Source organism: Hibiscus syriacus, unplaced genomic scaffold (assembly GCF_006381635.1).
Source record: "Hibiscus syriacus cultivar Baekdansim isolate YM2019G1 unplaced genomic scaffold, ASM638163v2 tig00112453_pilon, whole genome shotgun sequence".
Classification (NCBI taxonomy): Eukaryota; Viridiplantae; Streptophyta; class Magnoliopsida; order Malvales; family Malvaceae; genus Hibiscus; species Hibiscus syriacus.
Window position 1 is genome coordinate 309,172 of NW_024063336.1, and position 17,588 is coordinate 326,759.

The following is a 17,588-nucleotide window of genomic DNA, read 5'->3' on the forward strand; positions in this document are numbered from 1 at the left end:
AAGTTAACCGGACCGGACATGCCACCGGTTCACGATTCAACCGATCGAATCGGCTGATCCAATCCGATTTTAATAACATTGGTTCCTCCTGTTTGTCTCTCTCTCTATATATATCAAATAATAGGATATAAAAATAAATAATAAATAAATAAATAAATATAGAAACTTTAACTAAAAAATAAATAATGACTACTGCCTAATTGCGCCAACTGTAGTAAAGTTTTATATTCCCCTTCTTTGTAATTGTTTAAAGCAATAGCCATTGAACAATATCGGAAGGAGCCATGCAAAAGAAAAGAAAAGAAATCAATCGAGTAAGAAAATAAAGATATGAATTTTTTTACTATTAAATTAAATTAAAAGTTAGAAAGTAGACAGCTCAAGTGGTCATTATGGACTAAAAGAAAGGTAAGAGATGAAAAATGTCAAATCTTGAAAACCATACTAAAGCATCTCCATTAAGGGTGTTCAGATCTAATCCGATAAAAAAAAACAAAAACCGAGCTAAAAAATCGATAATCGAAAAAAATCGAAACCGATTTAGTATGTTTGATTTTTTTAAACCGAACCGATAGTCTCTTACAATGAATGATTATCTCCCTGCGCAAAACAACGCCGTTTCAAGTTTAATAAAAAATGAAAAATCTTAGTCCATCTACAAACTGCTGCTGAATTATTAATATGAACAAACTTCACACTATTGAATTTGTTAAATATATATCTTTTTGTAAATTTCACAAGCTTGTATTTGTTAAAATATATACTATTTGCTTTTGTTATATATATATGCTGTTTTTTATTAAAAAAATTCAAGAATTATTTTGAAAAATTAGAATCCAAAAATTGCACAAATCCAAACCGAATCAAACCGCACTTAATTGGATCGGATCGGATTTTTTTAGAAACATCCAAACCGATCAAAACGCAAACATTTATACTTTCGGATCGGATGAATTTTAGCCAAAAACTGATCCAAACCGACCGCGAACATCCCTAATCTCCACCCATCCAATGGCTCATACTCTCTTTCTTTTGTCCTAATATTGTTTTCTTAACATTTTCAAATCATACTTGGTCATTTTTTTAATCTAAATTATGTCTTAATATCTTTATTTGATAAGAATAAACAAAGAATACTACTACATGTAGATCTTTTCTTTGGTTACAAACTACATGTAGATTTTTGTTAGGCTTTCTTATGATCAGAATCTGTCAATCTTTTCAATGTTGATTGTATTCTTGAAAACTTGTTTGATTTCATCACTCCAATTATTTGGTATGACAAGTTTTTTTAATTATATTAGAATCACTAAGATTATTAATGGTTTTATCTTGTTTATGACTTGAGTAATTAGCTTATAAGTTATCATCCGAAAGCAATGAAAAAACTAAGTATATTATCACGGGCTAGACCGTCGGCTAGTTGGTTCGTGAGGCCCTTAGACGCCTCGCACGGTTACTAAGCGTCTAAGTCAATCTAAACTCCTCGGTTAATGTTGCTATAGCGATAAGCAAGATGGAAAAGCATAAAAAAGCGTAAATAAGCGTGCGTGGGGAAATTTTGGCACATATGCCTGAGTTTATTCACACCAAACTCTCCATATCCAATGGAGGTGGGGATGCCTCCTTTTATAATGAAGTCCCCTTACATCTCATGACTACTCTTAGTCTAACTACAAGTAAAACTCTTTATTTTAGTTGAAACTCTAATATTTGAGTCCTATAGCAATAAGCAAGATGGAAAAGCATAAAAAAATGTAAGTAAGCGTGTGTGGGGAAATTTTGGCACACATGCCTAAGTTTATTCACACCAAACTCTCTATATCCAATGGAGGCATGGGGATGCCTCCTTTTATAATGAAGTCCCCTTACATCTCATGACTACTCCTAGTCTAACTACAAGTAAAAAACTCTTACTTTAGTTGAAACTCTAATATTTGAGTCCTATTCACAAATACTATGCTTGGCTTTGTTTTCTAAGTAATGGTTGGTCTTGCTAGGTGGATAGGCCTTTTAGTTGAAACTCTAATATTTGAGTCCTATATATAGCAAGCAAGATGGAAAAGCATAAAAAATGTAAGTAAGCGTGTGTGGGGAAATTTTGGCACACATGCCTAAGTTTATTCACACCAAACTCTCTATATCCAATGGAGGCATGGGGATGCCTCCTTTTATAATGAAGTCCCCTTACATCTCATGACTACTCCTAGTCTAACTACAAGTAAAACTCTTTACTTTAGTTGAAACTCTAATATTTGAGTCCTATTCAAACAAATACTATGATGCTTGGCTTTGTTTTCTAAGTAATGGTTGGTCTTGCTAGGTGGATAGGCCTTAAGTTGGTGTTGGCCTTGGCCCTTAATGCACTCTCGGTGTGCGCATGCCTCAGACCTGTGTGCCTCCGATATGTGTTGCCCTCACCCCTAAGTGGCCCCCTTTGTGCGTTCATCTCGGTCCTAGATGCACACCCGATGTGCATTGGCCCTGACCTCGAGTACGTCCCATTGCTTGTTGGCTAGAGCCCTCGACTGACCTTGTCGTGTGTTGCCCTCGGCTGTAGGTGCACCTTGGTGTACAGTGGTCACGACCCTAGGTGACCCTTGTTGTTTGATGACCATGCTTGTGGCTGCGGCTCCATGGGTAGTCTGTTGTGGTTTGCCTGGTGGGTGTTGGTCTTGATCACTTTGTATCAACGGGACACTACCTTGCCATCAAGAATCCATGATGCTCATGACATTTGCATAGGGAATGACAGAGGCTTTGATCTGGATAAGAAAGTTCAACCCGATGACAAAATCAAAGTCATCTATGAGGATTACCATAAAGTCTACGTTGTCCTTCCATCCTTCAATCTTCAATTCTACCTTCCGCGCTATTCCAACGATTGAGACTTTTTCAGTGTTAACGGTCTTGATTGCTCCCTTTGATGGTTCAATTTTGAGTCCAAGATCGTCGGTGACCCTTTTTGTATATGAATAAATCGGTTGCCCCAGTATTCACAAGGGCAACTCCAGATTGTCCAGCAAGATTGATGTTCACGTACATTAACCCTTGCTTTAGGATTTGACGTTGTGTGCCTTGAAGTGGTAATTTTTTACCATTTGTGGTCCCCTCCCTCGGTGATCCTTTTGTCGCTTGGAATTTACCCTTGGCTTAACACTTGTAATTTAGCTAAGTTTACATACTTCTTCCTCTGAATTGTCGTCTTCTTCGGAAACGGCTGTGAGTTTTTCAGTGTGGGGGCAATCTCTTGCAAAGTGTCCTTTCTCATGGCAATTGAAACAACGTATCAATTGGATGTCTCCCTTCTCTTTTGACTTGTTGCGTTGATAGGTTCTGCCTTTTGTAGGCTTATAATCATCACTTAATAGGCTTTGTTCTTGGCCTTTATCTTGGTTTCTCTTACTAAGACCATCGGCTTTTGATTTAGGAGGCTTGGGTTTCTTAACACCAAGTTCGATGAGGGATTCAACGGTTGTCAAAGCTTTAGATAATTCTTTGACAACCCTTCTTTCCAACTCGTTTTTGGCCCATGGCTTTAATCCGTCCATTAAAGTGAAGAACTCGTCCTCTTCAATTAGACTCGGGACTTGTAGGCTTAATTCGACAAATTGTTTGAACGTGCTCCCTTAAATAGCCTTCTTGCCTGAGACGCCTTAGTTTTGATCGTGCCTCATTCTCGGCATGATAAGGGTAAAATTGCTCTTTGAACTCATCTTGGAATTCTGCCCAGGTTCTAATGGTAGTGCCATCTCGTTTCATATCGATGCATTTACGTCGCTACTATAAGAGTGCTAAATCAGTTAGGTAAACAGAAGCAATGTTTATTTTCTCAATATCATTCTCGATGCCCATGGCTTGAAAGTATTGATCCATGTTTCACATAAATTTTTCAACATCTTTGGCTGACATATTCCCTTTAATCTTTTCTGGTTTAAGAACTTCGACCCGACCTTTGAGGGCGTTGATTAGCATGCTGCCAACCACGACAGCCTTGCACAAGGCCACCTCGGTCTTAAGTTGTTCAATATCATTCTTTAGGTTTTCAACCTCGGTTCCAGAACCCTGGTTTTTAAATTCTTCGACCTCTTGTGTTAAGGCCAAGATTTGAGCTTTCAAAGCATCATCTTGTTGGGAACTCTTCACATCTAATTCGTTGAGTGCAGTCTGCACATCCTCTTGGATGTTCTCCAAGGCTTCAAGCTTCTCGAGATCTAGTGATCCAAGCTTCTCGAGATCTAGTGATCCTAGCTTCTCAAGATTGATGGATTATAACAGATCCAAAACCTCATTTGTCTCTCTCGCTGAGTCCTCAAGTCTGATGATCTTACTTTGGAGCGATGTGAGCATGTCCTTTGACGTTCCTCGCTTCTTCTCTGCATTACGAGTCTCGACGCCCTCAGATGTTGCTGCCTCGCCACGTTGTGCAATCATCTCGTTTAGTCACGAACCTGGCTCTGATACCACTTATTATGGGGTTAGACTGTCGTCTAACTGGTCCATGCGGCCTTTAGATGCCTCACTCGGCGTTAAGTCAGCCTAAACTCCTCGGTTAATGTTGTTATAGCGATAAGCAAGATAGAAAAGAATAAAAACATAAGTAAGCGTGTGTGGGGAAATTTTTAGCACGAATGCCTGAGTTTATTCACACCAAACTCTCTATATCCAATGGAGGTGGGGATGCCTCCTTTTATAATGAAGTCCCCTTACATCTCTTGACTACTCCTAGTCCAACTACAAGTAAAACTCTTTACTTTAGTTGAACCTCTAATATTTGAGTCATATTCAAACAAGGACTATGCTACTTGGCTTTATTTTCTAAGTAATGGTCGGCCTTGCTAGGTGGACAGGCCTTAAGTCAGTGCTGGCCTCGGCCCTCAGTGCACTCTCGGTATGCGCAGGCTTCGGCCCTGTGTGCCCCTAATGTGTGTTGTCCTCGCCCCCAAGTGGCCCCCTTTATGCGTTTATCTTGTTCTAGGCGCAGACCCGGTGTGCGTTAGCCCCAACCCCGAGTGCATCCCATTGCTTGTTGGTTAGAGCCCTCGACTGACCTTACCGTGCGTTGGCCTCGACTCTAGGTTTACCTTGGTGTGCGGTGGTCACGACCCTAGGCGACCCTTGCTGTTTGATGGCCATTCTTGTGGGTAGTTTGGGGCGGGAGTGTCTTGACCATGTTCGACATTGTGTGTGCCTTGGTCTTGACGTGTTGTGGACCTCCTGAGCGGCGTCTGTCGCACTGTTGGGTGTTGGTCTCGGCACCACAATAGGTGCAGTCTTCTTTGTGCTGGTTGTGGCCCCACAGATAATCTATTGTGGGCCGACCTCACCCACAAGTTCGCGGCCGATGACAGTATAAATTAATTAATATGGGTCAGATTTGTGTTTGATTAATCACTTGATTATATCAAGTTTTAAAGTTTGGTGAATTGAGAATGTAGTAAGTCAAAATCAACCAAAATTTTACCTGCCTCGATTGAAAAGTACAAATCCAACTAATCTGGCAATCTCTCAAACGATCACAACATATCTATCATGTGGCAAAATCTCACCTAAACAATTGATTTATATGTTAATTGTAGTTAATCTATTGGCTAAAAAACCTTGACCTTTTAGCCACAGTAAGTCAATGAACAATGGACTTTTTTCTTTAAGAGGCACGACGCCTCTGGCTTTTCCATGGATTCAAAATTGTGATAACCTGAGCCAATATCTTTTCATTCTAACGAACTAGAAGAGTCAATCCTCAAAGGCCTGGTTCAGAGCATCCAAAATTCTCAGTTTTACACAAAGAGAATCATGTTCTAGTTGAAGGGAAAGGTTAATCCAAGAAATGGTAAATTTTCATGTCTAATTTTGTATATTACACAAATTTTAGAATGTTAATAATCCGTGTTACATTAAATAATCATCTTTTAAAAATATTTTCTGGTGTAGTCGTGTAGTATCGACTATTATGAGCTCAACGGTCAGCCAACTTATCAAAAGAATACCAACTAGGCGAATTGGAATAGAGAAATATGGTACAATGGTCCAAAGCATCAACTTTCTGGTGGTGTTTTCACCTGATGGAGGAGCACTTACTAATTACAATGAATGGCCAAAGAAAGAAAAGGGAAGAAAAACTGTTCAAGATATAACATTATCAAAAGTGGACAAGCTTGAAAAAAAAAATAGTAGTCATTCTACAACAAAATTGGTAGGGAGTGCTTCAATGGACAATTTTAATGAGATAAAATTTATCAGCAAAATGTTATTTCCCCAAAGCTAATTTCCAGCTTTTGCTAATAAGTTTACACACAACAACAATAGGGGAATCATTTTCCCCAAAATGGCTTAATAGAGTTTCTGAGGAGTTTGCTATCACTTAAAAATTTTGACCAGAAACTGCCACTAGAGAAGGCAAATTCACCAAAGCCAACCTGGGCATCCAGTGCCAGTGCATCATCAAGTTTCAGAACCCTCGTCCAACTTCTAATACACAGCCTTTTTGGCTGAAAAAAGGGATCTTTGCTTTGCTTCTACCAATCAACCAAGAACTGGGTTTTAATAATTTTTCCTTTAAATACTTCTGTACACTTAACAAAGTGGTTCCATATATTAATGTAAGAGGTTGCCCTTTAGTTACTTTATGGTAACATGGGATCACCTGTTGATGTAAGCATTTGCATCTCTGTTTCCTCGGCTGATCGCCTAGTAGAATAACCTACCCCTGAATCACCTGCAGGTAGGTGTTAACTTAATCCGTTTAATAGTGAAGAAAGACAAATTATAACATTAATATAATGGATTAATGGTAGAAAGTTGAACGAAAAATGAAGAATAAGACAGACAGACAGATATATTGATAGATACGTGAAGTAGAAAGATTCATTACCATATATAGAATCATGGGATTGCTGTTCCATCGATGGATTCCTGGAATCTACACAGGTGAAATAGTTTAGGAAAGTGATATCAAATCTCTTCACTATTTAAAAGAAAAACTGGATACTGGAAAAAGAGAAAATTAAATATACTTCTAAAGCACTGGGTTCCATGAATGTCAATAAATTCTAGCATTTTAAGGTCATCTTATTACTGTTGGAGAGGTATTTTTAAGTCATTAGTTGGACTACTAAATCTTGTAGGCCTACCTAGTTGCCCCTAGGAAATCTGTGATTTTCTATTGTTCTTTAGACAGATTCAAAAGGTGAGTTGCTACTCGACAACCTAAAACTATTAGCATACTTATCCTTCCAGAGGAAAAGGTTAAGTTGCAAAGAAATCAAGGCTAATTCATTATGGCATTCCATATGTCTACTGCTACTGTAGCATCTTTTTTAACCTCCAATTCACAGTTCCTACTTCCTCATGAGATGAATATGAAGTATATGAAAGAATTTTGAAGCTTATAATCAACATCAATAAGGACAAGTATAATAAAGGAAAATGTCGAAATCTTGACAATTTAGTGAAATTGCATACCAGAAGAATGGCGAAGCCCTTTGACGGCATCAAAATTCTTGTATGTATAACCAACAAAATTTAGATCTTTAGGTGTTAAAAGCATCTGCATTAATTAGGAAAACATATAAATAAACTTCAACATGTTTTCGCATGTCAGGTACTCGCTACTCAGTACAAATGATATCAAGATATAACCAAACATGTTTATTTTAGTGGGAAAATATGTATATGATTCATATTTATACATTTGTTGTTGCCACAAGTTACTGATAAAGAGTTTTTTCAGAAGAGAGACCACTGAAAGCTGATATCAATTGTCTTGTAAACTGACATATTTTGAACAGAAAAAGGAAAGGGAATAGAAATTCAATAATTGTGTATTCATAGTATTATCAGATCATATTGTAGAACAAAAACTAGCCACATACTAAGAGAAAAAAGTGTAAATAATATGGTATGCACTAGTTAGAAAGTATTCTCTGTTACAAACCTTCCGTGAAGGTCCTGAGCTAGATCTTGCTGGTGATGGAGCATCCAACTGATGAGAATTCCAAAAGAGGTCAATTTATGAGAAAAAATATATCTTGAATTTCACCATAGATAAATAAATATTGAACAAAGTGATTAGCGTTTGGAATAAGAAAAAACAGAAGTAATAGAAACAGGGAAATTCGAGTTATACTTCGTCAAACTTCATAAAATTTTGAGTATCTAATTCCCCGTTCACTTCAGGTTTAAATGCAGCATCCATCTCGTAAAGTTTGTCCCACACAACATCCTTGAACCAAGGATGAGCCTGACAAAATCAAATGTCAACAACCAAATGAGGAATAGACGGTAGAAAGGAGTAGCATCACAATATATCATAACCTTACTTTAATTTGATGTGCCCCTCCAGTACCTAATCGGTGATCGACATCACAAAGCAATTTACATATGAGATCCTTTGCCTCATGACTTAATCTCAAATCTTCAGGAAATCTTAGGTGTGTTCTCCAATGCACAATCTAAAAAAGATTTATGACCAAAATGTTAGGAAAAGAACGATAGCTCCAAGAATATCTAAGATAAACTAGATCTAAGAATATCTTGAATTTGGAGAGAGCACGGAAGAAAGCTAAGCGTAAGATTACATCTAAGATAAACGAGAGCTAAGAAAATAAAGCCAGACATAAGTGTTACCTTCCTGCATGTGGTAATCGGATCATCTGAATAAAATGGAGGATATCCAATTAGCATTTCATACATTATTGCTCCTAGTGACCACCTAAAAGCAGTCAACAGAACCTTTATCAGATTGATCTGTTCCTCCTGGGGCACATCTGAAGCTGCTAACTTTCTCTCCAGTACCCATCGTCTGCAACGAAACTAAACCATGTTATTAAGTTGAAATTGGCATTACCAACTTCAAGCATACAATTGTTGACAACATTTTGAGAAGGCTACATCAAGTTGAAGAAAAAACTGTTACAAGGAACGAGAAACTTCATTGCAAATAAATCTCAATTACAACATAATCCAAAAGTCATATTCTAAAATTGATTAAAGAACCCTTATGATAAAGTATTGAAATCCATCAGTTTTCTACAAATAAAGTCTGCACATCCTATAGATCAGTGAAGCAAAGCATGGTTTCCATCATTTTCTTAATCAAATATATATTGGAATCAATATTTACCATATAATAAGTCGCATGAAATACACGGGTATAAGGTATTTCACAAGTCCGAAATTTTCCATATTTTCCAAAAAAAAAAATTTCCTCTTAACACTTTGTTTTCTTGAAGATACAAGAGGACTTCCTTTCAAAAAAATTTTTTTTTAAAAAAAAAAGAAGAAGAAGAAGAAGAAGAACATGAACTATAAGATATCAATAGTACAAAGAAAAGTTTGGATCATCAAAACTGTAAAAGACAATTAATAGTAGCTTCAAACTGGAGCAACTTTGCATTATAACTTAAACATTCAGCAAAGAAAAATATACAAGAAACTTTCTTGACCATTTTTTGAAAAATTTACCTGATTTGGGAAAACTGTTAAATACTACTATTAAATGCCCCCAACTTCCTAACATGGAAACCTAGTTTGACATTAATCCACTCCCCAAGCACTAAAAAAAACATGCAAGTAAGCCACATACAAAGCAAAGCAATCAGTCACCGTAGTCATCAGCTCAAAACCAGAAAATTGAATTTAAAAAAGAAGCAATTGAAGGTAGGTTCAGCTAACTACAAAGTTCACTGATTCCGCCAAAAAGAATGCACTAATCTAACATCCAAAGCTCGTATCATTCTCTTTTTCCATTTCTCAGCAACCAAACAAAGATCATAAACCAAGCAAAAATTTTGAAATTTTTTGTTAGAATAGTAAGTAAAGCAATACCTTTCTTTGCGTTCTTGAATATTCTTCATCTGAGATCTATAGTGATTCTCAATGAACTGTTTAGCCGCCGCCACTTTCTCCATCGTCAAGGTTGACCCTAGCACCACCTCTTCTCCGCTCTGTTCTTCCTCTATGCCTTCCATTTCTCTCTCCCTCTCTAAAATCCCCGTTCTCTCTCTCTCGCTCTGTGTCGAGATATACAAATATATATATACTCTTCAAAAAAGCTAACCTTTTCTTTACTTAAAGAAAGATAAGAACTTTCTCATTTACTGCAACAGCCAACGAAGAGTGATGATGATGGAAGAAAAAAATACAGAGCTCTTTCACTGATCTTACTCTTAATCCTCTATTTCCAATCCCAACTTCCTTCCATTTTCATGCCAAATAAAAATCATCCACATGGATAATTAATCATCACGGCGGTGTATTGATGATTGTTTCGGAGCGGGTTCAGCGTAGTATTGGGACTGAAGGTTATGTTTATTTTATTTTATTATTTAAGCAATCAATTTAGGGAGTGTTGTCAGCATAGGAGTTGGGGGGAAAGGAACCCTCACGCTCGCCAATGAAGGCGTGAGTTGCCTTCGAGACGTGCTGGAGAGAGGTGTCGTTTTCCGGTCATAAATGATTATTTCACGAGAAAATCGTTTCGGTGACTAAAAATGTCTTATAATATATGATTTTAACTAATTTTTTTCGGATTTGCCAAAATGACCAACAAAATCGCAATGCGATCGTTAATTCGCAACGCGATCTCCATTATCGTAAATTCGCGTTGCATTTCGCGTTGCGATAGTTGGAAATCGCGTTGCGATGGTCTACAGTGTCGTTGCGATACTGACTATCACAATGCGATACTTACTATCGCAATGCGATAATACAAAATTGCAACGAGATACTGACTTTCGCAACGCGATTCTGACTTTCGCAACGCGATTTACATAGCGCCATTCGTATTAACGCGTATTTTTTTTTTCAAATTCTAAACACGAATTTTTTCTTAATAAATCGGAAACTGAACCGTCCACAGTAATCGCAACTCATAACCTCAAACCCAAAATCACAACACTCATCCCATCTCCATCTCTCACTCTCTACGGTGAAATCCGTCCCTATCTCCGAAGATTTCCGTCCCCATCGCCGGAGAAATCCCTCACAACCATTCACAGTCAAAAATCTCTCACAATCATTCAGAAATAGAAAATCAACCTCCGAGGGTTAGTTTTTTTTTATTTTTATTTTGAAATTTTTGCATTATTTTAGGTTTTTCATATTGAGATTGATGATAAGTTTACTGGTAATTTCAATAATAGATTAACCATTTCACTTAGATTTCTTATTAAATTCATTTGATTGCTGTCAATACTGCTAAACTGTTTAGCCTGTGAAGTTAGTATTTGTCTTTGTTTTGTCTTTTGGTAGAAGTAATGCAGAAGAAGAATAGTTTCGAGAATGAAAATCGCAACGCGGAAATAACTATCGCAACGAGAGAATCGCAACGTGAAATAAAAATCGCAACGCGAAACCAAAATCGCATTGCGATTTTCATTTCGCGTTGCAATTTTCATTTCGCGTTGCGATTCTCTCGTCGCGATAGTCATTTCGCGTTGCGATTCTCTCGTTGCGATAGTCATTTCCGCGTTGCGATTCTCATTATCTCGTTGCGATTTTCATTTCAACCAAAAGACAAAACAGTGTTGCAAATTTTAGTTTCAAGAATAAACTACTATTTATGTTTATTGTTTTTGGTATATCTTGACAGTGTAGTTTTTGGTATATCTAACTTGGTATGTTTATTGTTTTTGTAGAAATTTTTTTCGGCTTCATTGACATTAAGGAATAAAGTTAGCCTAGCCACTACAATTGCTTCGAAGCTTTCACCTACACAAAGAAAATTGTTTGAAGAAACCTGCTTCGGGCCATGGCTGAGAGTACAACATCCGGGTGGAGATGCTAATTTGACCCATTTGTGGCTTCAGACCATGACTAGCGATCTACCCGACAGTATACAACGTGGTGAGGAAGAGATATGGTTTCATTTTCCACCGGCGTATACTTGTTTTGGGCGGAAGGAGTTCTGCTTAATCACTGGTCTACGATTCAGACATGATGATGTAGGCCGGTACACTCATCATATCACCCGCCCATCATGGTTATCCAGGGTTTTTCCTGATGAGTCAATAGAGAAGCCGAACTTACACGTCGACGACATGAAGAAATTGTTTAATAAGAAAGATGGTTTTACTCGGATGAATGACGTCGATGTTGTCTGAGTATGCCTTCTACTACTTTTGTATGCCGACTTTTTAGGCAGAGAGGCCAGACAACCTATTCCTCAGGAGCTAATATTATTGGTAGAGGACCTAAATGCATGAAATCTGTTTCCGTGGGGTTCGTATATATGGAAAGCTACCTGGACTAAGTTGTCGTCTGCCTTTGATGACCGCAAAAGTTTGCGGGGCGATGGGTCGAAATACACTTTGTCAGGCTTTGTTTGGGCCTTTAAGGTAAGAATTTCTATATAATGTTTTCAAAATTATTATTAATTATTTAACAATTACTAATGTTTTTTATTATAATGTTTGTAGATTTGGATATTCGAGGCCTTTCCCGCCATGAAGACATATGCAATAAAAACTTCAAATGATATTCCCAGGGCTATTTCTTGGAAGAGGAAACGTCTGTTGGATTGGGAAGACTTAATACCATATGCGACAATAAATAATGTAAGTTAACACAAATACTATCATATATAAACAAGTTATTAATAGTAGACGTTTAACTTTGTTTGAGTTTTTATATTTTTAGGAGGCCAACATTCCATTAATTAGACTGACACCCACGGAGGCTGAGCTTGCCACTGATTGGTGGCAAGCTAGTCAGCGTTTTCTTGATGGCACGAATGATGAGCAGCCTCCACTTCCTCCACTTCGAGAGCCATCACCTCACCTAGAGCCATCACCTGATCGACCCGACTATACACCTCTACAACGAGAGCCATCACCTATCCCGTCACATCATCGAGCCTCTTCTCCACCATCACCTCATGATAGGCGACCGGCAAAGATGCCACGACTTCTATCTCCCTGTTCTCTACCTCCACAGGATGAGTCAAGGGAGTTACGTGATGAGGTTAATGCCTTGCGTAAGGAGATCGGTACTCTACTCGATAACGATGGTGCATGGCGTGTGGAGGTGTCTACTTTACGTGGTGAGGTTGCCGCTCTACGTGAGATGGTAGTATCGTTGCAGAATGAGGTTCATACTCTACAACGAGGTAAGTTTAAGATTTTCCATATTTAACTTGATGATAAATTTACTCGTAATTTCACTTAAATTAACCATTTCACTTAGATTGCTTAGTAAATTTATTCGGTTGCTGCCAATACTGCTAAACTGTTTATTAACACTGTGAAGTTAGTATTTGTCTTTTTGTTTTGTCTTTTGGTTGAAGTAAATTTATTCGGTTGCTGCTAATTCTGCTAAACTGTGTATTCTTTAACACTGTGAAGTTAGTATTTGTCTTTGTTTTGTCTTTTGGTTGAAAGTTGAAATATATTTGTCTTGTTTTCACTTTAAATATCATGTCGGTTTATTTACTGATATTTGTATTTAATTATTTAGCGGACCGATAAGGTGGATGCTTTACGTCAGGTTTTTCTTGCACGATAGAGTTCACGCATCAGACGGCGTGCACGTGCTATTAAGTCTCCGTATACCCCAATAGTGCGAAGACACCGCAAGAAGAAGCCCGACTCGCCTGTCATCCCTCAAGAGTCCACTCCTATCGTTAAAGAGGCCCCTATCATTCCTCGAGAGTCCCCTCCCACCGTTCAAGAGGCCACTGTCATCCCTCAAGAGTCCACTCCTATCGTTGAAGAGGCCCCTATCATTCCTCGAGAGTCCCCTCCCACCGTTCAAGAGGCCACTGTCATCGTTGAAGAGGTCCCTCCCACCATTCAAGAGCCCGATTCACATGGCATCATATGTAGGATTCTTGAGAAACCCTCTGACGTGTCGGACATGATGGATTCAAGTTGGCTCTCGTATGAGTTACCGGCCAGTACCATACCGTATCTGAAGTGGAGAGGAAACAACTACCGACACAATTCTGGATAACACCCTTTGGGCTAAGACCGCAGTTGATTTTTATCTACATGAGCGAAGCCAGGGGTGTTTCACTGACATATGCAAGCTCAACGATGATATCTATTTGTTGCTTGATCGGTCTTGGTGGGGCGTATTATTAGGGGTCGAAGACAATGGCTATTTCGATGGAGGGGTAAGTCTTATATTTTTCTTATATTTTAATTTGATTATTTTTTTATAAATTTATGTAAGTTACTAATATATGTCTTTTTTTATAAAACAGCATATCGATGCGTGGGTGTCACGTCTTCTAATAATTAGGAAACTTAAGGAAAATAAAAGAAATACACGATATACAATTATGCCGACGTCTTTTAACGCCGTTCACTTGAAGAATCAACGAGATGAATTATTTGCGTTGGGCAATGGACAAGCTAAACTTTATCCTGCATGGTGGGAGGTCGATAAGGTTAGTGTTTATTTTAGATTGAGTTTAAAGGTATTCATAAATAAGTGCGCAAATGAATGAATTATTACTTATGATTGCAGGTGTTTATCCCTGTTTTGGAACGTAACCATTGGATTCTCGTCGAGCTTCAGATCCCATCCCTTAAGGCAATAGTATATGACAGCATGATAAATTACATATCATTCGCTGATTTAAGAGATATTATTAAGGGATGGAGCTCTTATTTGGCTAAATTCTTGGATGCGATATTGGACTCGTTCTGGAAACAAAAAGCCAAAGAAGCTCAATATTACAGTTAGCAGAGACGAGACCACACCACAACAAACGAAAGGACCCAGAGGGGATTATGGTCCTCTCGTATACTTGGCGTTGGACCGTTTGATCACAGGAAGTATAAAGTATCTACCTCCCACCGATATAGATAGAGCTGCAGTAGGCTTGTGGTTTCGACATTATATGGCTAGATTGATATATACGAGACGCTGCCTACCTGCATCCGCGTTATAAAAATGTCCATAAACAATTGGTATGTTTATAGGCTTGTGGTTTGAAAATGTTTGGTTAAGTACCTAGAATTCAATAATTTGTTGTTTGTAGGTTTTAGATGTGTAGAAAGTGTTGTTTGAGCAAATGTTTGGTTTATGCAGGTTAATCTCAGAAGTGAGCTGCGTGAAAATGATGTATGGCAAAAGTTGATTCAATAGTAGAAATGTTATTTTCTCTAATAATTATTGCTTATTTTTGATTGTTTAATTGATTTGTAAAAGGTGATTTGTAAAAGTTGATTTGTTAATTGATGTTAACATAATTCTTATTTGTGCTTGTTTAATTGATTGAAATGTAATGGTTGATTTTGTTGATTTCAATCTGCATTATGTTGAAGGCAAAAAGTACTATCGCAATGCGAAATGAAAATCGCAACGAGAGAATCGCAACGCGAATTAAATTCGCGTTGCGATTTTCATTTCGCATTGCGAAATTAGCGTTGCGATTTTCATTTCGCATTGCGATTCTCTTGTTGCGATTTTCATTTCGCATTGCGATAGTAATTTCCGCGTTGCGATAGACATTAAGATGATTGCCTATTAAGTGATAACAACTGAACAGATCATAGCAATTTTCAAACTCAAGTTACTAATACATGCCTAACTGAAAATGTTAAAAGTTCACACATAAATTCTACATAATACAACGTTTGCATTTAAAAATCACCTAAGTTAACAGTCCCAAAAGGTGAAGCCAGTTGTGATTGGGATTTTAAAGATGATTGCGATTTTGATTGCCTTTTTCTTGACACCATATGAGCTTTGGATTTTGATGATGATCCATATTTTGGTAGAGGAAAAGATGATTGTGATGGCACTTGTGATCCACATGTCAATCTTGTATGACCACTTTCCTTGCACCGACTACGATCGTGACTTTTTGGTCGGCCAGGTAGCCTTCTGTCCATGGCTGGTGGCAAAACTGTTTGTAAGTCATCTGGTATGTCCCACTCAGAAGGATGTGGAATAGGGTAGACAATCTCAGCATAAGTTTGTCGATATACTTCTGTAGTGTAGCAATCCATAGCGTATGTGCTTGAATCATCTTGGTTTAGATGAAGAGCAACTTTTATAACATGGCCACACGGATAACCAGATGTTTTCCATTTCATACAACTACACGTCCTTGCATTTAGATCGACAAGACCATTTAAGTTATTATCCAGTACTTCAAACAAAGTGTTTGAACATGGTTCAACTCTCCATGACGTTGACTTCACAACACGTTTCGTTATCTTTTTTTCAGTCCATGGTGTAACACGATGTTCCAATGTTCCTGTAAATTTAAATAAATAATACTTAGTAAAATATATGATAAGTTACGAATTCAAAGAAATAATACCTGCATGGTTTCTTTTCTTGTAGTACCACTGTTGAATAGAGGCTCGAAAAAACTCCATTAACATAGTAATGGGTAATTTCCGGGAATGACGACTTAGAGCGTTGATTGATTCTGCACTATTAGATGTCATGAAACCATATCTTGCTCCAAGTTGATGTACTCTTGACCATCTTTCAAACCCGACATCTTCTAGTGTTTGAGCACACTGAGGCAAAACACGTCTTAAACAGTTTATATGCTTATTGAAATCCACTTCCCGATAAGCTTTTACAGCCTTCCAGTATGTCCATTTGTGCTTTTTTATACCAGCAAACCTTGATTTTAGATTTCTATACAAATGAACACCACAAAGTCCATGAAAAGCATCTGGGAAACACCTTCTAACAGCGTTGTCAATTGAGTTTGCCCTATCGGATATGATTGTCAGATTGCTAATAGGACCTATGCAATCCCTAAGATACCCTATAAACCATGTCCATGAATCAGAGGTTTCAGATTTGCCAACCCCGTAAGCTATTGGCAATATCCCATTGTTAGCATCCATGGCTACTGCTAATAAGTTTACTCCAAGGTATCGACCTTTCAAATGTGCTCCGTCAACTATAATAACTGGGCGCATGCAAGTAATAAACGAACGAATCTACAAAATAATATACACAAGAAATATAATCATTTAAATGTGAAATGCATGTAACTAACAGAAATGAGTCAACAGAATTATATTGATTTACTAACCGCAGCACCAATGGTGATAAACAGCAACTCAAAGCGTCCATCTCTAATCTGTTTTGATATGAGTTACCGACCCAGGATTTTTCAACTTTAAATTGTGACAATATGCCGGCAGTTGGGCAAACGATGCTTCTGGCGACCCCCTCAACAATTCCAAGGCATAACATTTGTCTCTCTAAGCTTGAGAATATGATATACTAATCTTGAACCGAGCATTCATGTCAGTCATAATTTCATGTCCCCGATATACCCTGCCATTCAAAAACATTAACTCAGCCAGAAAACCACCCAACACCTTTTTGTTTGCCTGTCTATGGTTAGGAAAAACTTGGGTTCTTGAACATGTATGTTTATCAATAAAATTCCTAACTTGAAACATTTCGCAATCTTTTATCCTCTTTGCAATCATATGCCACGTACAGTTTTTGTCAATCATACACCTTGTTTCGAAACGATCTTTGCTTGATTTGTTAACTTTTAGTTGATAGCCATCTTCCACACATTTCATATACAAAGCTATCTTCAAGTCTTCCTTTGTATCAAAACAATCATCTTTCTTGATACGAATAACTTTTGTGTA

The 17,588-nt window shown here is 37.7% G+C and overlaps 1 protein-coding gene across 2 annotated transcripts; it reads right to left on the reverse strand.

Moving 5' to 3' along the window:
* Positions 1 to 6,240: 6,240 nt before the first annotated feature.
* Positions 6,241 to 10,292, reverse strand: LOC120179800 (serine/threonine-protein kinase CBK1-like). Of its 2 annotated transcripts, none has more exons than XM_039185284.1 (8): positions 9,829 to 10,292; positions 8,629 to 8,803; positions 8,322 to 8,453; positions 8,129 to 8,242; positions 7,937 to 7,984; positions 7,468 to 7,549; positions 6,875 to 6,925; positions 6,241 to 6,718 (listed from the first exon to the last, which is right to left on the reverse strand). In XM_039185284.1, exons 1-8 carry the CDS (start codon positions 9,969 to 9,971, stop codon positions 6,627 to 6,629), a joined length of 837 nt encoding a protein of 278 aa, XP_039041215.1. In that variant the 5' UTR covers positions 9,972 to 10,292; the 3' UTR covers positions 6,241 to 6,626. The 2 variants fall into 2 exon arrangements, with proteins under 2 accessions (XP_039041215.1, XP_039041216.1); XM_039185285.1 differs by having other exon boundaries at positions 6,875 to 6,922; positions 7,465 to 7,549.
* Between the last annotated feature and the right edge of the window lie 7,296 nt (positions 10,293 to 17,588).